The sequence below is a fragment of the Portunus trituberculatus genome, chromosome 25, assembly GCF_017591435.1.
Source record: "Portunus trituberculatus isolate SZX2019 chromosome 25, ASM1759143v1, whole genome shotgun sequence".
Taxonomy (NCBI): domain Eukaryota; kingdom Metazoa; phylum Arthropoda; class Malacostraca; order Decapoda; family Portunidae; genus Portunus; species Portunus trituberculatus.
The window spans coordinates 3,952,731-3,977,883 of NC_059279.1; the positions used below are offsets into that span (position 1 = coordinate 3,952,731).

Below are 25,153 nucleotides of genomic sequence, written 5' to 3' on the forward strand. Positions count from 1 at the left end.
TTATAATGACACCGTGCTGAACAACTCGCCATGAACGAGGGCACGCTGTGCGCCATGCACCAGGCACTGACAATACCAGTGGTCCTTTACGGGGTGAAAAGGACTCACTGACAGTGTTTGGGGAGTGGTGTGGCGGGTCATTGCTCATGGCTACCCGTGTGAGGCGCAGTGAGGTGGCAGCGTCACTCTCCTCGCACTCAAGGGTCTGGGGTGAACCCTTACGGGGTGAAAGGGTTCGTCTCAGTACCTGTGTAGGCAAGTGAACTTCAATTGCGTCGCAGTGAGGTGGCAGCGCCACTCTCCTCGCACCTAAGGTGTGGGTGGACCCTGACGGGGTGAAAGGGTTCATCCCAGTACCGGTGTAGGCAAGTGAACTTCAATTGCGGCGCAGGAAGGTGGCAGCGTCACTCTACTCGCACCCAAGGGTCTGGGGTGGACCCTTACGGGTGAAAGGGTTCGTCCCAGTACCTGTGTAGGCAAGTGGACTTCAATATTGTGTCGTGAAATCGCATCGTGAGAACTGGAACCGCATCGACATCGTGGAAACCCGCATCGTTACCGTGGAAACTGGAATTGCATCTTGATCGTGGAAACTCGCATTATTATCGTGGAAACTGGAATAGCATCTTTATCGTGGAATGGCATCGATATTTTGGAAACTCGCATCACTATCGAGGAAACTGAAATGGCATTGTTATCTTGGAAACTCGGAGCGCTATCAAGGAATCTGGAATCACATCTTATCATACACACTGTTATCGTGGAAGCTCTCGTGATCGTCGTTCGTTTCGTTATCTCTGAATTACTTAATTAGTCTTGGTATTATTCTTAGCCTCCGTAATAATAGAGATGTTGGTCATTTTCATCTTATCTCTTTTACTGTATTTTTTCTCAGGGTATAGTTTAGTGTTCTTCAACCTTTTCTAAGTTCGTGCACCTTTTCGAGAAGCAAGGAGGACTATAAAAGAAATGCATCAATATTTGTAATTTTCCCTACTTTAAGACTGAAAATCGATAGATAACATTATTGTATATCTACCTGAAGCTATAGTTTTCGGTCCTAAACAGTCGCTATATAGTGCGGAATGTACTATAACAAAATGCCACATCTCAAACACATCAGGCCCGTTTTCCGTCTGAGTGTAATATATTACTATTGTGAATAAATCGTAATACTTTGATTAATGTCAATAGGAGAGGACCCAAACTGTCACATTTTCAGTGTTCGCAGGTTGGTTTAATTCAGGAGTGGGTCAGCATCGTCTCGCGGTACAGAGTAGTCGTCTCTAAACACTGTATATTACGATGTATCTATTGATTTACCATGCTTTTACACATCCCAGTATTTTTCTGTTCTTATTCTACCGTGGTATTTCTTTATAGTTACTTGAGTTTATACGACTAACATCATAATATAGAGCAAAACATAATTGTCTGGTGTACCAAGATCTTTCACTTCTAGAGACTTAAATACAGCACGGAACCTTAACACACGTTTCTGCACAGGTTAATTCTTCACAAGGAATGAGTAGAGCAATATTTGTTCGGTTTTCTTTATGAGAAAAAAAGAAAATTAGCGGCCGAAACAGAAATAGTCCGAGGGTGCTGTAGTGTTTTCATCACCGTGTTCCTAAGCTCTGTCTTGCCATAGCCTGAACATGGTATTCAGTTCAGTTCAGTTGATAGGCGGAAGTGTAGCCTGGATATCGGCACTTCCTGATGTGTTTTGGTTTGGGTTTTGTCTGGGTCTGTAGCTGTAATTAATTATTATTTTAACCTTTTATTTTATGTTCTCTTATTTTCCAAAAATTATATATTATTTCTTTATTTTCTTCTATAATAGATTTTTCAAAAAGTAATTTTCCAATGAGGTGTTCTTCATTTTCTGTGTAAGGACGTTGCCAATTGGGGTGTTTGGATCTATCATTGGTGTAGGCTGGGCAATGTAGGAGGAAATGTTTATGCCTTTAGACTATAGATAAGAGGTTCTCAACCTTTTTCTCGTTAAGAACCCTCTGAGTTATAAGACCATCTACCCGAACCCCCAGTAACTTGACATCGAACAGAAACAGAATGTTAATTTAGTGACTGACACTAACTCAATAGGCAAAGGTATTCTGCAAAGGATGTAACATTAAATCAACCATCTAAGTACCCCTGGAAATCTTCTTGTGAACCCCGGGGGGTTCGCGAACTCCAGATTGAGAGCCCCTGTGCAGCAGCTAGGTGAACAGGGGCCACACATTAAGAGGCTTGTCCATTTGCCTCGCCGCTTTCCGGGACTCAAACCCGGGCCTCTCGATTTTGAGTCGTGTTAACTGAAAGGTGTGCTCGTCGTCCAGGAATGCCGAGGGTAGAGCAAATATTGTCTGTGTGGAGGATGAAGAATGAAAAACATTGCAACATCTATAAGAGTAGAGCAATACAACCGCAGTAGCAGTTGTATCAAAGACAGCGACGCCCACCACCAGCGCCACACTTGTCCGTAGCTTCACCTGGCACCTCAGAGGGGACCACACCTCCACCGTCCTGGGGAGAACAAGAATAAAGAAAAGTCAGAAGAAGAAGCACCTACCTACACGACCTTGGTTTGGTTATCGGAGAATACTGAACGAACAATATATATATATATATATATATATATATATATATATATATATATATATATATATATATATATATATATATATATATATATATATATATATATATATATATATATATATATATATATATATATATATATATATATATATATATATATATATATATATATATATATACCGTTTGTGAAATTGCCCATTTCATGAAATGGGCAAACCCAATTCATGAAATGAACCTAACCTAACCTAACCTAACCTAACCTAACCTAACCTAACCTAAACTAACCTAACCTAACTTAACCTAACCATTTCATGAAATGGCCACTCCATTGCACATTTCATGAATTGGGTTAGGTTAGGTTAGGTTAGGTTAGGTGAGGTGAGGTTAGGTTAGGTTAGGTTCATTTCATGAATTGGGTTTGCCCATTTCATGAAATGGGCAATTTCACAAACGGTGTAATATATATATATATATATATATATATATATATATATATATATATATATATATATATATATATATATATATATATATATATATATATATAATAATAATAATAATAATAATAATAATAATAATAATTGAATCTCATCGACATTTCCTTTATGTTCATTTATCTCCCATAAAGCCATCAGAAGAAATATTACACTAATAAAAGCATTTTGTTCCACCAAGATCACGGGATTGTGTATTTCGTTGGGTGAAAGAAAGTGTTCGCGTATCGCTCATGATAGAAGAATCTTGTTTTATGTGGCAAGGTAAACTTATCTCGTTCATTTGTCTTGTAACTAAACAATGATGAAAAATATATCAATGAGGCAGTCAGTCAGTCATCACAACGCCATTGAAGATTCTGCCATTCACCAACAGCGAGACTCACGCACATAAGAGGCCGAGGAAGCAGACGGCGCAGCAGTAACTGAGGAATAGCTGTATCAGCCAGTCTGGGACGCCATGGCTGGAAAAAGTATTTAAGAAGACACTGCAGTTTGTCATCTTGATCAGAACACGACTCTCCGCCCCAGCGTTAGGAATTTCACTAACACCAAGAACGACAGAATCTCTTTGCTTTGATACTTTTCTCTCTCGTCCCATCCGGTTTTGATTTTCCTACATTAGTGTCTCTTTTTTTCCTAATGGGGTCTTCGTTACGTTAATTTTTGCTTGCATCACACTACTACTTCTATTGCTACTTCTCACTGGATCTTTTTCTTTTCGTAGTTTTTTCTAAGGGTAAGTTTTTCTAGCGTTTTTGTTTTTAGTGGATCTTTTTGAATTCTTAGAGGTCTTTTTTTATTCTTCCCAGGGCGGATTTTATTTTTGTTATGCACTTTATTTTTCAATGATTAATATTTTCTATTATTATTGGGGTTTGTTTATAATTTAGACGCCTTCACACACACACACACACACACACACACACACAGAGCCAAACGGAGCGTAACATTGCATACTGTTGCAACACTTACCCGGGAAATCTTTATGGCCCATGTTGCAGAACTTTTAGGGATGTGAATGGATAATCTAAATCTTCCAGATAAGATACTTAAGTTTATTCTTTACAAAAAAACAAAACAAAAAAACACTGGCCGATGATTGTAAGACAACTTGCTCAAAAAAAAAAAAAAAAAAATCATCATTAGGTGAATGTAAACACACAATATCTTTAGCTATGATCCTTGTGCAACATTTTGGAGTGAGTAGAGGGGGAGGTTGGTGGTGGCGTGCGGGGGTACAGACGGCGGCCTGCAGGTGACCTATTGCAGGCAGGACTTGAGTGCCTGCAGGACGCATTGCCAGTGGTGCAGCTTGAAATATACAAATACCAGCGGTTGAAGGAAAAAGTGTGTGAAGAAAATGATATAGAAGGCCAAGGAGATAATGCCATGGGAAAGATTAGACTTAAGCAGATAGGGGCGCACAAATTCCGACGGGGTCAGTAGCAGGTTGCTGATGAAAACCAGCATGGACTGCGTGGCCTGGTCCATCACCTGGCCTGTCCCTGCCGTGTCTGGAGTGACGGCCAGGGGGCGCTTGTTGCGTCTTACCTGCGAGGACATGGAATTTGCATCATTAATGGAGTGAGAGAAGAAATATCAAAACTCATGATAACTATATATCACTATGGTTTTTTCGTATTAATGTGGAGAGAAAAGAGTGTTTAACAAAATCTGGCCAGATACTCACCACGAATATCATGGAGCAGTAGCAGGCGAGGTGTGATGACCACCGGCAGGATGTATTGTAGGACAGCAAGAATTTGTGAAGTTATCAGAACGGCGGCGTATATTTTGTGGTGAGAATACCATAGGGAGTACAATCCTTACCTGTGTGGAAGGATGCACAATGAAAGGCACTGCAACAATTACAAGGATAAAACGATGCAAGCAAAGTGATTCCGGTTTCATCTTACCTGCAGTGATAGCTAAAACAAAGACAACGACGCCCACCACCAGCGCCACACTTGTCCGTAGCTTCACCTTGCGTCTCGTAGTGGACCACACCGCCACCGTCCTGGGGATAAGAATTAAGAAAAGAAAAATTAGAAGATGAAGCACATACTCAGACGGGCATGGTTTGGTTATTGCAGAATACTGAACGAGGAAAATATGAACATTTCTTACCTGAGGACGGCTAGGACACAGGTAAAGTATGCCTCCATCTTCATCAAGTCATCATTAATCAACATCATTCCTAGGAAGATCCAAAAGCCCACTTGATCATTATACCACAACTTGAACATTCCAAGATATGCCTTTATGATTACCTTCAGCACACACACGAGGGGGGTGCTGGAGAATAGAGCGCGCAGCAGCACCTTGACGGTGTACACGTACAGCCCGCCACACACCAGAGCGACACAGCATTAATTACACACACGGACATTCATTACTTCTTGGTACCTTACCTGTGGAAGTTACGAAGAACATTGTGTTGCTTTCCGCCATATTTGTATCTCATGGATATTTCCCTTATTTTCATTTATATCCCTTGTAGCCATTATAAGAAATACTACAATAATAAAAGTATTTTGTTTCACCAAGATCGCTGGCGATGGAATTGTGTATTTCATGGGATTGTGTATTTCGTTGATTGAAAGAAAGTGTTCGCGTATCGCTCATGCTAGAAGGATCTTGTTTTATGTGACAAGGTAAACTTATCTCGTTCATTTGTCTTGTAACTAAACAATGATGAAAAGTATGTTAATGAGGCAGTCACTCAGTCAGTCACTAAAACTCCATTGAAGATCCCGCCATTCACCAAAAAGCGAGACTCACGCACAGAAGAGGCCGAGGAAGCAGACGGCGTAGAGGATAAATATCAGTATCAGCGAGTCCGGGATGTCGTCACTGACAATAATATCTAAGACGGAACTGCTGTTTGTCATCTTGATCACAGCATGACTCTCCGCCTTAACGTCTGGAAGTACTAACACCACGACTGAGAGCGTCTCATTGCTTGGATACTAGTTTCTCTTTTTTTCTTGTTTCTCTTTACTATTTCATTCAGATGTTTTTTTACTCTGGTGTTCGTTACGCTCCAGTTTACTTGAATATCAAAGCTACTTTGACTACTACTACTACTACTACTACTACTACTACTACTACTACTACTACTACTACTACTACTACTACTATTAATTTTACTAATAACAACAAAAAAACATTATTAATAGTAATAATAGTAGTAATAATGATAGCAATAATAGTAATAATAAAAATAAGTATAATGATAATAATAATAAAAAAAAAAAAATAATAATAATAATAATAATGGTAATAATAATAATAATAATAATAACAATAATAATAGTAATTATAATAGTAATAGGAGTATTGATGATAATAACAATAATGATACTGGTAATAATAATAATAATAATAATAATAATAATAATAATAATAATAATAGTAATAGTAATAATAATAGTAATAATAATAATAATAATAATAATAATAATAATAATAATAATTATAATAACTATAATAACAATGAAAATAATAATAACAATAGTACTCAGTGAAAAGATGATGGTGATGATGATAGTAATAATAATAATACTTAGTAATAATAATAATAATAATAATAATAATAATAATAATAATAATAATAATAATAATAACAATAATAATAATGTGGAAGGATGGTGAAGGGATACACGGGCTGTGGATGAATACTTTTTTCCTGAGTAGTTTAGCTGTTATGGCTTCTTCAGAGGAAATGAAGAAGCTATAACAGCGAAACTAGTCAGGAATAAAGTACGTTACAGACACAGCGTAACATTGTGTATGGGTGAAAACGCCCTTATCTTTGTTTGTGTGTGTGTGTGTGTGTGTGTGTGTGTGTGTGTGTGTGTGTGTGTGTGTGTGTGTGTGTATCGAAAAGGTCCCACCAGTATATTGAAAGAACTAACTGATGGTGAGGAAAGGAAGATGCCACACCAGTGTATTGATAAGAGTTTGTTCACCACGTGTATTGATAAAGGACTGCCGCCACGTGTAGAAAAAAGAGTATATATGGCCCACCACGGTTTAAGATGTAAACTGCTGCGATGAGGAAGACGGAAACACTCACGAAAGCTGATGATGTCTATTTTTGATAGATATATACACACACGATGATCGAGCACCCACGCCTTGCCTTGCTTATGGAGATGATGCGTCCGCCTCGCACAGATGCGGGTCAGAGAGTGAAGAATGAGAGAGGGTGAATGTGCGTCAGGTGTCCCGGGTCACGACCTCGTGATTGGTCAGCGCCGTGACGTTAAAATGGATGGTTTAATTTGATTGGATCCGGCATGGCTCGAGGACAGGTGGTAGCATGGCTCCAGGAAGAGGTGAGATGATAGTGGAATGTGGGTGTGTATGGAACATTCGCGAAGCGTGGGAGCTCAGGAAATGAAATACATGAAAATGAAATATATGGTGAAGATATATACGATACACAAAGACACACAAGCATAATATATAGAAATGAAATACATGATGAAGATATATACGATACACAATATATATATATATATATATATATATATATATATATATATATATATATATATATATATATATATATATATATATATATATATATATATATATATATATATGATACAATTACTTTCCCCTTGGAAGCATCCGTCCTCGGATGTCAATAAAAATACATGGAAAATAGAACTTAAATGAAGAAGGGGGACAATGATATAAGAGGATCAGTTATACAATACAACATAGTACAAGATAAAATATAGATAAAATACGTGAAAACGTATACATGAATATATACATACGAGAGAAAATGAATGGGAATAGAGAGCTGACTACTACCCTGGGCGAGACCGAAGGTTATAGGGAATTGAAGGTGGAGGAGGTGAGACAGGCTGACTGTCGATGCTGACAGATCCCTGCTGTGGGAGAGTCAGGGGCGTGGTGGTGCCCGTGTCGAACCCACGATCGACACGCTTGAGATGATCTCTATGAACGATGTTTTCTTTGCCTGTCTTTAGCTCGATGATCTTCACCTTATGACCGTGCATGAGCTCTGTGACTCGGTGAGGGCCGTGAAAGAGCGGATCGAGTTTTGAGTGACGGTCATGGACTCTATGGAATACAACATCTCCGATTGCTATCTCGCGAGGGGTAGAGCGGCGATGTTGCTTTCCCAGCATTGACTCCTGGGAGTCAGAGAGGTTGTCTCGCACCGACGTGTAGATACGCTGAAAAGCATTGACTCTGAATTTGACGTAATCGTCGAGGCAATAGAGCGGACGAGGTTCTGAGGAGAGAAGCTCGTGTGGAGTCGCTTGTCTGTACCGAAAAGGACGAAATGCGGCGACTCATTGATGGAAGAGTGAATGGCAGAATTCAGCGAGCACGCAACGAGAGGAATATGTGCATCCCATGCAGAGTTTGAACTTGCAATGAAGCGAAGGATATCGAGGATACGACGGTTAGCTCTTTCTACTTTACCGTTAGCTTGAGGAGAATATGGGATGATGTTACATTTCTTGATGTGGAATGAATCGCAAACTGCTTTGAGTATGGTATTGTTGAACTCGGTACCGTTGTCCGATAGAATGACGCGAGGAGTAGCATAGCGGCATATGACTTCATCGATCAATGCGCGTGCAATGGATTGTGCTGATTTGTCTTTGAGAGGAACCAAGATGCTGAACCGACTGAAATTATCCACGCAAACAAGCAAATACTGATGACCGTTTTCTGTGAGAGGAAGCTTCAACACGTCGATAGATAGGCTATCCCACCGCTGCCACCAGTATATCGAAAAGGTCCCACCAGTATATTGAAAGAACTAACTGGTGGTGAGGAAAGGAAGATGCCACACCAGTGTATTGATAAGAGTTTGTTCACCACGTGTATTAATAAAGGACTGCCGCCACGTGTAGAAAAAAGAGTATATATGGCCCACCACGGTTTAAGATGTAAACTGCTGCGATGAGGAAGACGGAAACACTCACGGAAGCTGATGATGTCTATTGTTGATAGATATATACACACACGATGATCGAGCACCCACGCCTTGCCTTGCTTATGGAGAAGATGCGTCCGCCTCGCACAGATGCGGGTCAGAGAGTGAAGGATGAGAGAGGTTGAATGTGCGTCAGGTGTCCCGGGTCACGACCTCGTGATTGGTCAGCGCCGTGACGTCAAAATGGATGGTTTAATTTGATTGGATCCGGCATGGCTCGAGGACAGGTGGTAGCATGGCTCCAGGAAGAGGTGAGGTGATAATGGAATGTGGGTGTGTATGGAAAATTCGCGAAGCGTGGGAGCTCAGGAAATGAAATACATGAAAGTGAAATACATGATGAAGATATATACGATACACAAAGACACACAAGCTTAATATATAGAAATGAAATACATGATGAAGATATATACGATGCACAATATATATATATATATATATATATATATGATACATGTGTGTGTGTGTGTTTGTGTGTGTGTGTGTGTGTGTATGTATGTGTGTGAGTGAGTGGCGGCACCGGTCTCTTCGTGTTGCCGTGATAAGTATAGGCCTACCAGCTATGCTTCAGACGCCAGTAATGCATGAATAATATTGTGTTCACGCGTTTACAGGAATGCAGCGCCTTATTCTAATAGGTTTCAAGGTCTGCCTTACTTTCAAGAAACGACAAGGGAAGTAATCTCTTTTACGGCTCCATGTATTCATTTTCCTTTTATTCTGTTTTCTGTCAAGATTAATGAATGAGATTGAAAATCTATAAGGCATAGTTGTATGAAGAGACCACTGGTGAAGACTATGTAATCTATTCGCTGAAAATAAGTGACAAGGCACCAATGTGTCCGAATCAGTGCCTTCCACGTGTATCTTTACTCGGGCATGTCTTTGAGTTGTATATTGGCTGGTGCTTGTCTCGATTCTTCCTCTGACGAAGTATTCCGTTGTCCTTCTTCGATACTTTTTTGAGTGGAAGTTGTCTGAGTGGTGAGTGAGACAGGTGATGACCCAACCACCGTGTGGGAAGACCGGCAGACCAGAGACCTGAGTGCCTGGAGGACCCGCCGCCGGTGGTGCAGGTTGGAGCACAGGAAGGCCAGCGGATCAACAAACAAATGTGTGAAGAAGATGGAGTGCATGATGACGTAGGAGAAGACACGGTGATCGTAAGGTACAATGTGGTAGATGGAGTGCGGCAGGCCGAGAACCAGGTTGCTGATGAACACCGCCATCATGGCTCTCGTGGCCTGGTCCATCATCTTCCCACTAGTCACAGTGGCCCGCGTGGTGAAAGCAGCCAGGCGCCGCGTGTTGCGTCTTACCTGAAACACATCCATTACTTATTCTCCCAATATAAATATCACCCAGTTAATATATGAAGTAATTAATTGTTAATTGGTTCTTTTTTATTCCCTTTAGGTGCTAAGTAAAGGCGATATGCACTAGTGATTCAATGCGAGCTTGTCTATATGGGAGACTAATCAAGGATGAAACCAGAGACTCTGAAAGGGATCCTGTGTTGTTAATTCGCTGGTGAGCTTACAATCGTATTGTAAATTTGTACCACTTCATCTAAATCCTTTATTGTGGTTTCATACCAGCAAAAGTTCAGTATATAATATTTACAAGCATCTATGAAAAGTAAAACGGATGAATATATATAAAAGAGTGTTTTTCAATGTGTAGTCACTATGATTATCGGGGGACGCTGTAGAATCAAAGACATGTCTGGAAGCGCTGTTGAATTAAGGAACGATGCGCCCAGAAACACTGAAGAACTGAGGAGTTATGGAGACATGACGGCACGGAGGCCTTACTGCGAAAATGGTGGACAGGTAGCAGGCGAGCGTGAGCAGTACTGGCAAGACGAAGTGGAGGGCGTTGTACACCTTCAGGATGATGTACCGGGTGGGTCTCGGAATTATCGTCTTCCAGAAGTGCGCCGCCACCAGCTGTAAGGAATATCAAGTGAAGAGTAGATGTGAATGAAAGTTTTGTAATCATCATCGGGACAATGACTGATCTGAACATGAAAAGGAACTGACGAGGCTGACTCAAGAAGAGATGGACAGAATATATAAAAGAGAAAAAAACAGTTAAACGTCCGAGTGGAAATGTAAAGGTCGAAGCTTTCTGAAGACTATACCAAGTATCTAGAAATCCTATACAATTGAGATGGGGCCCAGACAAAGCAGAGTTTGTACGCACGAGAGTTATCGATATATTGTAGAATGCGATCCCGAGAGTCACTGCAACTGCTGCGCGGACCTCGATCTGGCCCCGCATAGGCGACCACACGGCCAGCGTCCTGCAGGAACCAAGGGGACCATGACACACATTACCATGGATGCTCTATAAGAAACGGTCTGGTCTGTGTACTATTCATGACACCTTGGTCTTTTAGTGCACATTGTATAAAAGTCACTCTCGATACTGCAAAGGAATGATACAAATGATTTTACTGATGGAAAAAATTGAACGTCAGTCACTGAAATTTTTAAACTACTCTATCCCTACTCATGCAATCACTTGTAGTCTTCAGGTTTATGACACAGACTTCCATAGGTTCACTGTACACTTGAGAAGCTATAACCTTCTAAGAGTAAGAACAAAACACTTGATGTCCAACCTGAGGAGCGCCATAACGAAGATGTAGAAAAGCTCCATCATGGTCAGCACAATGTAGCTCAAAATGACAATGTGTAACAGAGTCCGGGGCACCTCCCTGTCGCACCAGAGTTTGGCCAGTGAGAAGTGTGCCATGAAGGGCATCACCACCACACACATGAGCAGCGTGGTGGAGAAGAGAGCACACAGCAGGATCTTTACGGATGTGGTTGTCCGGGAGCAAGTCGCCACGCACCACAGCGCCAACCCATTGCCTGGGAGAAGGAACACTTTACATTACCGGAAAGAGAGAGAGAGAGAGAGAGAGAGAGAGAGAGAGAAGAGAAAAATATTGAGCTTAATGGAAATTAAAACGATACATTGCTTGAAGAAGATAACAAAAGTCGATTTGGCACACGTCCACACATACGAAAAATAATAATAAAGAAATAAAATAGGGAAAGAATGAATAGATAAAAGAAAATATATCACGTTCTAACTGCTAGTGAAGATGACGCAGGAAACACATCCTTCCCGCGTAGGAGACTCACTTGCGATGCCAACAACACAGATGGCGCAGCAGTAGAAGAGGAAGAAATACAACAATGAGTCTGGGATGTCACCGTTGAAGGTATTCCACGGCAGGCTACAATTGGCCATGCTCTCCACACAGTGCTGACAAAGCCTAATGAGACACTGACGCTCTGTCGCTCTTATCCCTTGCTTGTATCCCGGGACTTCTACTCATTTCCTCTTAACCTTAGCCCTTTCAGGCCAGACAGCCAACACGTGCCATTGGAAACTCCGAATGCTAAACTTTTATAATCATTCAGTCAATCTGGCAATCACGCACTTAGTCTGACCAATCCAGCGCAAGGAAACAAAATATAATGTAATAAAATGACCATGTCGGACATTTCGACGTCTGCATTAATGAAGTGTGATAAGCTGTTACACATAGCATGTGTTCTTCGGGGTGTGATACAGAAAGCCCTCGGGAACCCCCTCCACCACCCTGGCCTTGGTAATACCCGTCCTTATCAGTCCTGTCATATTCTCCCCTGATGGTGGTGGTGGTTGTGGTGGTGGTGGCTGTGGTGGGGGTGGCGGTGGGGCCCGTCTAAGGAAAACAGGAAATACAAACATGATTGATAAATAAGGAGACTGAAGAGTAACGCAAGGAAAAATTATATAATGAGAAAAGGTAAAGAGAAACGAATCTTATCGACACACTTCTATTAAAGGGATATAGAATTACATGCTGGTAAAGAACATACAAAGAATCTAGGAATATGGAAATACATAATCAGGCAGAATTGCAGAGCACAGACACAACTGATAGACAGAAAGGTATATGATGATGAGATATATAGATTCTTCTTGCTTAAAATTCAGTCAACATACGACAGGTACAAGATCACGCGAGAAACACAGGAATCTGGGAACACGATCAAGCAGATCCAGAGTGTACAAGACTGTGTGGAGTAATACCAGGAGTTAAACATTAGTGTCCACCTGCCCGTTTGTGGAGGGATGGTGGCGGTGGTTGTCACTTTGGGAGGTGGTGGAATACTGGACGGTGGAGGAGGTTGCTTGCGAGGACAGGGAATGCGTCACTTTCTGCACGTAGGACTGGACGCGAGTGCGGTAATTGTTATTGAACCACACAAAGACCAACGGGTCCACCATGAAGTGCGTGGAAAACAGCACGTGGAATATAATGCTCATGTACAGCGGTAATTTGCCCATGAGGTGGTAGATAGTGTGCGGTACGCCAAACACAAGGTTGCTGAGGAACACCGCCAGCATGGCTCGCGTGGCCTGGTCCATGCTGGAGACTGACTTGGCCTGCTGCTGACTGGCGGCCAAGCGACGTTTGTTCCGCTGAACCTGAAGCATGAGATTGGCATTTCACTTGAGCGTTAAATGTATAGAATTTTGTAACGCCATGTTCCCTGATTCATTGCAACATCAAAACAACATTTCCAAGCCTCACTGTGTGAAGTGGGAACTAACACCGGCCAGTCGGTGATTAGATCCAGTCACTGATCAGCTATTGAAATTATTTACGGTGAATTGGTCGTCTGGCAAGAATTATTTAGAGGCGGAACTTGAAGAAAAAAATAAGTAAAGATCTATCGATATTCATGTTCATGTTCTGCGCGGACTTCATTGTGATCTTTGGTGCATGAACAGGTCTGCTCAAAGACTACTCAAGAAGCAAGACAATGTTACTTACAGTCACTATCATTAGGATGTATGCGACGGCGGTGATGACTGCCGGCATTGTTGTGTTGATGAAGAACAAGATGGTGACGAGAACCATATATGCATCACTAATCGCCATCAGCGCCACCAGTCCCTGTCAAAGATTTTGTTTGGTGTCTAGAGAATTGTAGACAAGGAATACTAAATATAAGAAGACAAAAGCTCTCGAGTAATGCTTTTAGCGATAAAGTTTAATAGAAAATGGTTTCAATAGGATTGATATGTTCCTTCCTCTACTTATTTTTTTTTCTCTCTTGAAATAGTCCAAGTCACAGAAACGTGTAAATAAAGAAAAATAAAGAAAAGAATCACATTTACTATCAGCAATCTTTTGAGCTCAAGTGATGATAATGATGTTACCCTTTATGTGTTCTGAACAGTGTGTGACGAAGCTATGTTGGCAACACGAAACACTGCATCCAACTCCCTCCCCACCTTCGTAATGGATACGTCAATTTATATCAAGAAAGCTGGAGAGAGTCAGTTAACACTCACCGCACCGCTGACACCCGAGTACAAACATAATGTCGCCACCAGCAGCGAGGCGCCACCAATCTCTAGAGTGCCGACATGCGGGGATAATACCGACACGGCTCTGCAGGAGAAGGAAGCGTCTTGTCCTTAAGGGCATCTGACACACTAGAGCCAGTTTTGTACAGCATGAGTTTGCTTTTAATCATTTCTTTTTTTCTACCAGCGTCTTCTTACCTGACCACAGCCACAGCAGCAATGGAGACCAGTTCTGTGGACGCCAGGCTGGAGTACACTGCACTGTTAATATTGATGACCATATGAGAGACTCTGTGTGGATCTCTCGTGATGAGGCTGATTAAGGCCTCTCCAACCACAGGCCGCGTCAGTAGGCAAACAAGTAGGGCGGGCAAGAACACACTGAACAGCAACACCTTCACCGGCCGCCGTGTCTTGCCGCACGTCCCCACGCACCACAGCGCCAACGCGTTACCTGAGAGTAATGCAGACACACAAATTATAAGTTCATGCGTTGACATAATACAATTTTTCATGTATGAGAGACACTAGCTCTGGTTTTGTTAGAAGCTGTGTGGTATTATGTTGGTACTAAGTGGATTCACGTTATTGTGGATGACAGCTTCGCAAAGTTGAGATGACGCACGCGTACCCAAAGTGCCAATGACGAGGACGCAGTAACAGTGGACCAGAGCAAACCACAGCAATGCCGCAGGCGTCGGCGGCCCACCGAAATCGAGCAGGGTATTGTTGTCTGTGGTATTCATGTCTCGTCAATGGTCTCGTTTCTGCAGACAAGCCACTAAGTTCCAGAGCAACCAGCAGCGTCCTTCCTATCTCTGATCCTTGCGGCGTATGGTGATGCAGTGGTGCGCCTATGGTATACTTATCATGGATTTCAACTGCGTGTGCCCAGCGCACGCGCCGAGGAATGTGGCGTCTCGGGTCTTGATAAGTCAACCCTCCGGAAGTTTCCAAGCGTTGGTAATACCAGTGTTGGGCATGTGGCCTTGTGGCTGCGCTGCTCATTGCATTGGAGGCTGTGATAACGCGCCACTTATCACTGTGACATTATGCAATCTGGGAGTTTGTTTTTTGGGCATCCATTTCTGCTTGTCAGTCGTGGTGTCTGTCGGAACACGAAAATGTAAGATAATCAGATGAAACGGATGGATGATTTTGTGCACATGATGTGTCGGCTTTGAAATGTGTTTGAAATGTCTCTCTAAGATTCAGTCAGCATAAATAATCATCTTGCCTTCATTCAACATACACACCGATACATCGACACACACCAACACACACACACACACACACACACACACACACACACACACACACACACACACACACACACACACACACACACACACACACACACACACACACACACACACACACACACACAAACACACACACAGACATACACACACCGAGGCCCAACTTGACATTTCATTTAATCAACATAAACTTCCGCTAAGTTTCACAGCGTCGGTAATACCAAGGATTTGATGACCCAGTCGTCTGTACCTCAAGATACTTATTCACAAATTTTAGATGGCACTTTAACACCTTAGGTGCATGACGTGTTTTCATATTTATTCTGCTTACTATTTGGCGTTTTTATGCAGCTTCAGAAACTCATCTTGCGGATTAGAATATTGAAGACTGTGGCTATTAATCTTCTGATCTCCATAAACCCTTCTTAATGTCAATAAGACAGTCGAATCATACCCAAAACTCAATGTAAAAAATGCGTCCCAGTACTGAAGGGATTAAGACTACACTATTTGGGGATTGGCACCTTCAGTGGGTTTTATATATATATATATATATATATATATATATATATATATATATATATATATATATATATATATATATATATATATATATATATATATATATATATATATATATATATATATATATATATATATATTTATTTATATATATATATATATATATATATATATATATATATATATATATATATATATATATATATATATATATATATATATATATATATATATATATATATATATATATATATATATATATATATATATATATATATATATATATATATATATATATATATATATATATATATATATATATATATATATATATATATATATATATATATATATATATATATATATATATATATATATATATATATATATATATATATATATATATATATATATATATATATATATATATATATATATATATATATATATATATATATATATATATATATATATATATATATATATATATATATATATATATATATATATATATATATATATATATATATATATATATATATATATATATATATATATTTTTTTTTTTTCCATTGCCTTAGACCAAAATGGTATTTCCCTTAAAGAAAGGTGTCTGTCTCTTACAGTGATTAATATTTTTCTTTTATGTAAGAGAGGAAAGCTGGCCAAGAACAACACGAAATTAAAAAAAAAAGTCCACTTAGTTGCCAGTTCCCGTACAGGTCCGAGAGTCTGTAGGTTCCAGGATGCAGGGTCTTCTATTAAGTAGCATTGTATGTTTGATTGATTTATTGTTAACTGGTTGGCTGGCTGACTGTGTGACGCGCTGGTGGTACAATAGTATGACAAAATTAAGTCCTGTTCACACCAAGAAACAATGCTTTAGATACAATGTTGATATGTTTTATGATTGCTGGGTGTGGACACTATATACAGACAAGCCTTTTCGTGCACACAATGGGTCTGACTCCCCGAGGTGTTGTGCGCACATTGCCTGAGCCAGACATCGGAAAGACAGCGAGCCACTATTACCAGACACTGACGAACATTAAACATAAAGGAACATGACGTAATACAGAACAATGAAATACAATGATATGTAACGTTGGCGTACAGAAGAAATGTGAATCTCATTAAGACAGGGCGTTATTAATATTAACATACAAGGATTTTGAATGCAAGAAACACATATATGTATGGAACCGCTATGGTACAGTAGAACCAAGCGCGCTTTGGGATCCGAGGGGTCTCCAAGCGCACGGGTTCGAATCCTATCCACAGTCCGAGTGTAGGTTGGGCTTCGTCACTCGGGGCAACGGTTTCCAACGGGTGGGGTTTCATATAGGAGGTGCCACAAAATGTATCCCCTTTAGCCCATAAATTCCCGTGAAAAGGCCATGAGGTATAAAAAAAAAAACTCCTCTCCACCTTTTGTCTCTCCAGGATATAAAGATAAGGTAACAAAAAAACAAGCCACATCCTCTCACTACAAACAACGCACATGCACTGAACAACGAGACAACACACCTTATGCATTATTCCTCCATTCCACAAGTCATCTGCCTACTGAAGTCTGTGTCCTATCATTACTGAAAAAAAAGAGTATCTAATCATCTATATACTTCATTGGGAACATTGTCTGCCTGACAGGGCGGGCGTGTTCAGCTTTATTAGGCGTTCTCCTCCTTGGGATTGGAGTCGTGGTGGTGGTCGCTCGGTGAGACAGAGCTGGCGTGGAGGAAAGACGATGTAGGAACCGAGGAGATAGACCGCGTCACTTTCTTCATGCGGGAAAAAACGCGTCTTCGGTAGCAACTGTTGAACCACACGAACGCCAGTGGGTCCATCACGAAGTGCGTTGAAAACAAGACGTGGAATAAGATATTCATGAAGTGTGGCTGTCTGCCCATGAGGTGGTAGATGGAGTGTGGCAGGCCAAACACCATGTTACTGATGAACACCGCCAGCATGGCCCGCGTGGCCTGGTCCATGGTGGTGGTCTCCCGCCCCTGCTGCTGACTGGCTGCCAAACGACGCTTGTTTCGCTGAATCTGAGACAAGATTTGCATTTGACACAGGCGTTCAGTGTATAACATTTTACTCCTAACTCTACTCGGCATAAGACAACAAGTGTAGCGTTCTTTGTTACTTACTTTGTATATCATGAGGATGTAGGCGGCGGCGGTGATGAGTGCCGGAAGAGTGGTGTTGATGAAGAACAAGACTGTGACAAGGATCCTCAGGTGGTCCATCTCATCCGTCACCACCATTACCAGCACCCCCTGCAAAGGTTTATCTCATAGCAAAGCTGTCAGCCTCATCATTATAGCCTTTGATATTTAGACCATCGAGTAAGAACAAATGTTACTGTAAACACGGAACACAGGCCTCGCTGTCTCACGTGGAGAAGTTCAGGCTGCTTGCTACTCACGAGGCCGGTGAGGGTGGAGTACACACATATCGCCGTCACCAGGGCCACTGTGCCCCGGAGTCCTAGCGCCTGCCTCTGTGGCGCCCACACTGATACTGCCCTGCAGGGGACGGTGCTCTTTGTAATTTTAGCTAAAATACTCTCAATATATTATGTTGCACCTCCTGGATTTGTTTTGCATCAACTTTACGAATTTTTACTAGTGTTTTTAAAGTGTGGTATGTGTCTCCTCACCTGACCACAGCTACAGCAGCTATGGTGGTCAGTTCAATCTGTGCCAGGATATTGTACACAACCATATTGATTTGTACAACCGTTACTGAGATTCTTTGGGGATCGCACGTGAGGAGGGCGATCCGAATCTCTCCAATCACAGGTCGCGTCACCAAGCAAACCACAAGGGCGGGCAGGAACACGCTGAACAGCATCACCTTCACCGGCCGCCGCGTCTTGGCGCACGTCCCCACGCACCACAGCGCCAACGCGTTACCTGAGAGCAATGCAGACACACAAATTACTGATTCCTTGACGAGACTTGTTTTACTAGAAACTTCATGACATTAAGTGAATGTCAGCTTCGTTCAGCTAAGATATGAAGCGCTTACCAAGAGTGCCAAAGACGAGGACACCATAACAGTGGACCAGAGTAACCGTCAGGAATAGCCTAGACACTGGAGACTCCCCGGGAGCATATATGTCCAAAACATTGCAGTCTTCACTCTGGTGGTCCGTCGTGTTCATTTCGACTTGATACGAACTTAACCTCTGGGAACACAAACTTAGAAAGATAAACAAACTTTCCAAAAGCATTGATTAGTTCAGTCGATATAAGAGTTGTAGATACACCTTGGTGACAGGTGCAACTGAGGAGAATGGTTAGAATGGTGTCCTGAAATGAATTCAGACCACCCAACACACCGCGTCGAATACACTGCTTCTCGCCGATCAGCGAGGCTAAGCAACATTGGATCCGGTTAATGTTTGGATGGGCGATGGCAGCCTAAGCTGAATGACCGACACCGCACTGCAGTTGCCTTCTCGATACTACCAGAGTGAGGAATCTGGAAGCACGTACTTGAGGCGACATCGGATGTTGAGGTGGGAAAGTCCTGAGTAATGGACATGTTTATCGTTCGAATTGTGTGTGTTTTGTAATTCACTTCACTACTCCACTCCCATCCCGTTCCCGCCCTCCTCCACCACACACACACACACACACACACACACACACACACACACACACACACACACACACACACACACACACACACACACACACACACACACAAGGAAAAACGGTGCAGGACTAGTAAAGAATGATAGACTGTACAGTTTAATACACTGTTTATTAATGAAACAGAAACTCTCTTTGGGGAATCTTTTTATGTGCTTTGTGATGATACCCAGCTGTAGTGCACAGAGAGATTAAGGAAAAGCCTTCTTTTCTCCTTCACCTCCTCGTAGCTCTTCCTTCACTATCGTCATTTCTACGCTGGAATTACTGCTTTACTTCGTCCCTTCCTCAAGTCATTTTCTTCGCCCGCTGCTCGATCTCATAAGCGGAATACTTACTGAAAAGCGGCGCCGTCATGAAGGTGGGACCTGCCATGTACTCGCGGATAGATTCCAGACTTTCAAATCGAGTCATGAAGCGTTGCAGGGGCGGGATGGCGTCCAGACAAGAGGGAAAAACGACACGGTGTTGATCTAGGAATTCGTAAATCAGGAAATCCGCGAATGTCAACTGAAATGAGAGGACAAAAAAATAATGGAAAATGAAGGTTAATTGTGAGAAAATATGTGAGAGAGAGAGAGAGAGAGAGAGAGAGAGAGAGAGAGAGAGAGAGAGAGAGAGAGAGAGAGAGAGAGAGAGACAGACAGACAGACAGACAGACAGACAGACAGACAGACAGAGAGAAGCATTGACCAAATAAAAAGGGAAAAAATCCTGTACAAATCGTACCAAATCCCAAATAATTGAAATAGTAATCATAGATACCTAGTTGATAACAGAACTAACAAACGTGACCAATAGTACATTAAGTAATAGATAACAGTAGCAACAGTGGATAGTAGAGTTAGTAAACAGTAGAAATAGTAACGTTGCCTCGTCACCCACCTCTTCTCCGGCAAACCAAGAATGATGACCAAGGAAATCTGAATATTCTTTAATCTTTTCAGGTAGTTTTTTCAAGTACTCTGGCTTCCGGTCCTGTTGATTGATGGATAGATAGATAGATAGATAGATAGATAGATAGATAGAGAGATAGATAGATAGAGAGAGAGAGAGAGAGAGAGAGAGAGAGAGAGAGAGAGAGAGAGAGAGAGAGAGAGAGAGAGAGAGAGAGAGAGAGAGAGAGAGAGAGAGAGAGAGAGAGAGAGAGAGAGAGAGAGAGAGAGAGAGAGAGAGAGAGAGATAGATATAGAGAGAGAGAGAGAGATAGATAGAGAGAGAGAGAGAGAGAGAGAGAGAGAGAGAGAGAGAGAGAGAGAGAGAGAGAGAGAGAGAGAGAGAGAGAGAGAGAGAGATATATATATATATATATATATATATATATATATATATATATATATATATATATATATATAGAGAGAGAGAGAGAGAGAGAGAGAGAGAGAGAGAGAGAGAGAGAGAGAGAGAGAGAGAATTAGTGCTTCTTTTGTCAAACATGGTAACATAAAGGATGATTAATAACAACAGCAGCAACGGCAATAGTAATAATAATAATAATGATAATAATAATAATATGATACTATTACTGCCACTAATAATGATAATAATGATGATGATAATAATGCTGCAATAATTCTAATAATAATAATAATAATGATAATAATAATAATAATAATAATAATAATAATAATAATAATAATAATAATAATAATAATGATATTAACAATAATATTAATGATGATAATAATAACAATGATAGTAACAACAATAACAATAAGATAGAAGAGAGAATAGATAGAAATAAAGAAAGGGAGGTGAAAATACTTTAAAATAATAGTAGAACGTATATACTAGGAGGAGGAAAGAGAGAGGAAGAAGAAAGTTGGCAAAAGAAACAGGAAAGAGAGAGAGAGAGAGAGAGAGAGAGAGAGAGAGAGAGAGAGAGAGAGAGAGAGAGAGAGAGAGAGAGAAAACGTTAATACAGAAAAAAATACAGGTAATAAAATTCTCACGTAATGGTAATAGACGACATCCACGAACTGCATCTCAAAATCCATTGCATCGTTCACTAAGATGTCGATTCGCCTCATCTGCTCCTCTGTCTTCCCCTCCAGGCCATACTTGCGGCCGAGGTAGCGGAGAATAGCGAGGGTCTGACTGAGCTTCACGTCGCCGTCTATGTAGTAAGGAAGCTGCAGGAGTGGAAATCAGGAAGCGATGAAGATACAAGGGAAGAATAAAATAGTACGTAAAAAGAATAATTGAACTTGTGTGGCAAATATGATACATAAAGTAGAAGGATATAGAAAGATGACAGACAGACAAACAGGCAGATAAGGAAAGATGAAACACACACACACACACACACACACACACACACACACACACACACACACACACACACACACACCGCGTAGTGTAGTGGTTAGCACGCTCGACTCACAATCGAGAGGGCCGGGTTCGAGTCCCGGTAAGCGGCGAGGCAAATGGGCAAGCCTCTTAATGTGTGGCCCCTGTTCACCTAGCAGTAAATAGGTACGGGATGTAACTCGAGGGGTTGTGGCCTCGCTTTCCCGGTGTGTTGTGTGTTGATGTGGTCTCAGTCCTACCTGAAGATCGGTCTATGAGCTCTGAGCTCGCTCCGTAATGAGGAAGACTGGCTGGGTGACCAGCAGACGACCGAGGTGAATTACACACACACACACACACACACACACACACACACACACACACACACACACACACACACACACACACACACACACACACAGGCAGACGTGCAGGAGAGGACACGCAGGCATTGATAGTTACATTTGGGAAGTCAAGGCCGAGATTGAACTTGACGGAGAACCAGCACGTCTTGTCGTACTCCGGAGGGTCTCCTGTCTCGTACTGCTTGTCTTCGTAATTTACCCTCTTGTACGCCAGTAGGAGGCGAATGGGCTGAGCGAGCTGAAAACGGGGAAATAATTACACTTAAGAAATTTTTTTTATACACATTAGAAGAGAAACCGGGAACAAAAATTTCGATTAATAAAAAGCGCCATTAAGGTTACACCATGCGTGTAGGGTGCCACACACACACACACACACACACACACACACACACACACACACACATACAGCTAGTTAGTTAGTTAGTTTATTGACAAAATAAATTTGCATACAATATCATATGAAAACAAAAAGATTACATTCCTTCATTTTGTCCAAAAGAAAATATTATTTCCTGATAAACTGTAGAGGTAACTTCAGTAAATATCTCAAAAACATAAAAAGATAAAGCTACACAATTCTTTGACATACACATTTTCATTGAACAAATCACTAATATTTGCAAACTGTAACATGGGATACCTGCCACGAAGGTGTTCACTTAACGGGCACTCCACCAACACATGTCGTTTAGTCTGTATCTGAGTATCATCACATATACACACTCTGTCTTGGCGAGGCGTACCACTCCATCTCCCTGTCTCTATTCTCAGACAGTGTGACATCAACCTTAATCTTGAAAATGATTCGCGTTGATAGTCAGGTATATACACATTGCTGTTATATACGTTATGTACACTCAACAATGGATTAAGGTCTGTTTTATAAGTTATAATCTTTGTTGCTGTGTTTGGTGTATCTATAATAGTCTGTTTAATCTTCTCTAAGGGTTCACTATCAGCTTCTAAATATATCTCATTATACAGAAATCTATATCCTGGTGTGTTCTCTCGTCTACAGAGATCATATGTTGTGCTAAATGGTTGGTCAATATCTGTATTTTCTAACTTAGATCTTATGAAACTTTTTCTTCTTTTCCTCACTAGTTTCTACTAGTTCAAGCATACATAAATTAATACTAGCGTTTCTTCTTACTCCCACCAAACACTTCACTAAAGTATTATATTGTCTCTCTAAACATTTCATTTTGTTGCTTAGCCATGATTCACAGCTGTACAACAGTGCCGAAGTCACTGCCGCGTCAAACACTTTTTTCTTGTGTGTGTGTGCATATATATATATATATATATATATATATATATATATATATATATATATATATATATATATATATATATATAACATCTGCGTAATGGTTGCACAAATTATTGAAAATTTAGTTACAACGGTCTCATTAGCTGTCTCATGCATGTTAATCACAACGTTCATCTAAGCAGTGTCAGTGAACGATACGCCCAGATACAAGTATCTAGGCACGTAGTTGACAGTCACACCTGCTCTTAAGTCTTGTCTATCTGCTTCCTTCCATTGATAACAAAGAATGTTGTTTTCTTTTCATTGATAACCATTCCATAAACATTACAATATTTCAATACAATGTGTAGTTTTTTGTTGCACATCTCTCTGTTTGTTGCTAAAATTACCGCATCATCCATTAAAAGTAAATACATGTAATGCTCCTAAAAAAACATCTACTGCTATTTCATTTGTTATCATTTTTACCATATGATCAATACATAAAACAAAGAGCAAACAGGTGGTCGGGGACCCTTGGCGAACACCAATAAATGACTCTATTACTGCTGACTTTAAGATGTTTTTTGTACAAGTATATACGCTGTCAGCTCGTGGCGGTGTTGGCAACTACTACATACTCGTATATGTCGCTGGTATTTAGATTAATGGATACGTACACAGCGAGTTTTCCAGTAGCCGAGCACAGGGCGCATGGTGATTCAAGTTTAGTAAAACTGAAGGCACTGACGTTGGAGTCTGACTTCAATAAGCCAGAGTTGCTTAATTTCTGCCTGGGGCGCCACTTGCCAGACTGCTCTCACAGTGCCTACTACTTCCCCTCCCGCCGCGGCGCCGCTCTCCAGCTGCGGCCTTGAACTTGGACCAAAATAGTTACGACGACTCATCGCTTTATTTTCTGTTCTCTCCCATGAACAGGCTACGTGATAAGTGCCTGTAAGAGATGAATAGCATTATTTTCATCCCATGTCTCCCGGTCTTAAAGAATAATACCTGACTCCGTGATTGCCATTTGAGGAAAAATGTTAGCAACGGACACTCTCGGCAATGTGGTGACAGTGGCCAGCTACTGATATAATCTAGAAAGAAACACTAGAGAGATAAAAACTAAAAAAGAAAACTTGGGTAAATTTGATCAGATAAACGAGATACATCCGCACCGGCCACAGCGTGAACAAGTAGATCCCATCTGGTGTGCCACGGCATCGATCTACCGAGGGTGCTGCAAAAATTCAGGACAAAAAGCATTTTCATACTACCGATACTCTTTATCTCTCTCTATTCGATAAACAAATACCAGTCAAC

General features: G+C 41.0%; 4 protein-coding genes across 5 annotated transcripts; all 4 read right to left on the reverse strand.

Moving 5' to 3' along the window:
• Window positions 1–4,097: 4,097 nt before the first annotated feature.
• On the reverse strand, window positions 4,098–5,296 carry LOC123508582. 2 transcript variants are annotated; one of them, XR_006675966.1, is made up of 3 exons: window positions 5,018–5,296; window positions 4,792–4,931; window positions 4,098–4,652 (listed from the first exon to the last, which is right to left on the reverse strand). XR_006675966.1 is itself a non-coding variant. In XM_045262353.1 (2 exons), the coding sequence occupies exons 1-2, from the start codon at window positions 4,801–4,803 to the stop codon at window positions 4,362–4,364; spliced, it is 303 nt and encodes a 100-aa protein (XP_045118288.1). In that variant the 5' UTR covers window positions 4,804–5,295; the 3' UTR covers window positions 4,098–4,361. The 2 variants fall into 2 exon arrangements, 1 of the variants encoding a protein (XP_045118288.1); XM_045262353.1 differs by having other exon boundaries at window positions 4,792–5,295.
• Window positions 5,297–9,080: 3,784 nt separating this feature from the next.
• Window positions 9,081–15,544, reverse strand: LOC123508517. The gene is made up of 11 exons (XM_045262251.1): window positions 15,104–15,544; window positions 14,671–14,926; window positions 14,458–14,557; window positions 13,934–14,056; window positions 13,198–13,584; window positions 12,652–12,814; window positions 12,246–12,437; window positions 11,717–11,969; window positions 11,296–11,395; window positions 10,905–11,039; window positions 9,081–10,409 (listed from the first exon to the last, which is right to left on the reverse strand). The coding sequence occupies exons 1-11, from the start codon at window positions 15,216–15,218 to the stop codon at window positions 9,960–9,962; spliced, it is 2,274 nt and encodes a 757-aa protein (XP_045118186.1). The 5' UTR covers window positions 15,219–15,544; the 3' UTR covers window positions 9,081–9,959.
• Window positions 15,545–16,895: 1,351 nt separating this feature from the next.
• LOC123508583 lies at window positions 16,896–19,757 on the reverse strand. The gene is made up of 5 exons (XM_045262354.1): window positions 19,290–19,757; window positions 18,919–19,174; window positions 18,685–18,784; window positions 18,407–18,535; window positions 16,896–18,304 (listed from the first exon to the last, which is right to left on the reverse strand). Exons 1-5 carry the CDS (start codon window positions 19,492–19,494, stop codon window positions 17,924–17,926), a joined length of 1,071 nt encoding a protein of 356 aa, XP_045118289.1. The 5' UTR covers window positions 19,495–19,757; the 3' UTR covers window positions 16,896–17,923.
• A 256-nt stretch (window positions 19,758–20,013) lies between these two features.
• On the reverse strand, window positions 20,014–24,669 carry LOC123508641 (glutathione S-transferase Mu 2-like). The gene is made up of 5 exons (XM_045262482.1): window positions 24,508–24,669; window positions 22,670–22,810; window positions 21,871–22,050; window positions 20,804–20,896; window positions 20,014–20,428 (listed from the first exon to the last, which is right to left on the reverse strand). Exons 1-5 carry the CDS (start codon window positions 24,541–24,543, stop codon window positions 20,207–20,209), a joined length of 672 nt encoding a protein of 223 aa, XP_045118417.1. The 5' UTR covers window positions 24,544–24,669; the 3' UTR covers window positions 20,014–20,206.
• Between the last annotated feature and the right edge of the window lie 484 nt (window positions 24,670–25,153).

Bases quoted from the DNA above. Each gene is read 5' to 3' on its own strand.
- LOC123508517 (XM_045262251.1), bottom strand. From the start codon at position 15,218: ATGAATACCACAGACAACAATACCCTGCTCGATTTCGGTGGGCCGCCG. The intron at 12,815-13,197 runs GTTTAACTCCTG...TGTTTTCCTTAG, and splicing joins ACGGGCAGGTGGACACTAAT to ACGGGCCCCACCGCCACCCC. The intron at 11,396-11,716 runs GTTGGACATCAA...TGGTTCCTGCAG, and splicing joins TTCGTTATGGCGCTCCTCAG to GACGCTGGCCGTGTGGTCGC.
- LOC123508583 (XM_045262354.1), bottom strand. From the start codon at position 19,494: ATGCTTTTGGAAAGTTTGTTTATCTTTCTAAGTTTGTGTTCCCAGAGG. The intron at 19,175-19,289 runs GTAAGCGCTTCA...CATTGCTCTCAG, and splicing joins CCTCGTCTTTGGCACTCTTG to GTAACGCGTTGGCGCTGTGG. The intron at 18,305-18,406 runs GTAAGTAACAAA...ATCTTGTCTCAG, and splicing joins ACATCCTCATGATATACAAA to ATTCAGCGAAACAAGCGTCG.
- LOC123508641 (XM_045262482.1), bottom strand. From the start codon at position 24,543: ATGCGCCCTGTGCTCGGCTACTGGAAAACTCGCTGT. The intron at 22,811-24,507 runs GTACGTATCCAT...CCCCGTTTTCAG, and splicing joins GCTACTGGAAAACTCGCTGT to CTCGCTCAGCCCATTCGCCT. The intron at 20,897-21,870 runs GTGAGAATTTTA...ATCAATCAACAG, and splicing joins ATGTCGTCTATTACCATTAC to GACCGGAAGCCAGAGTACTT.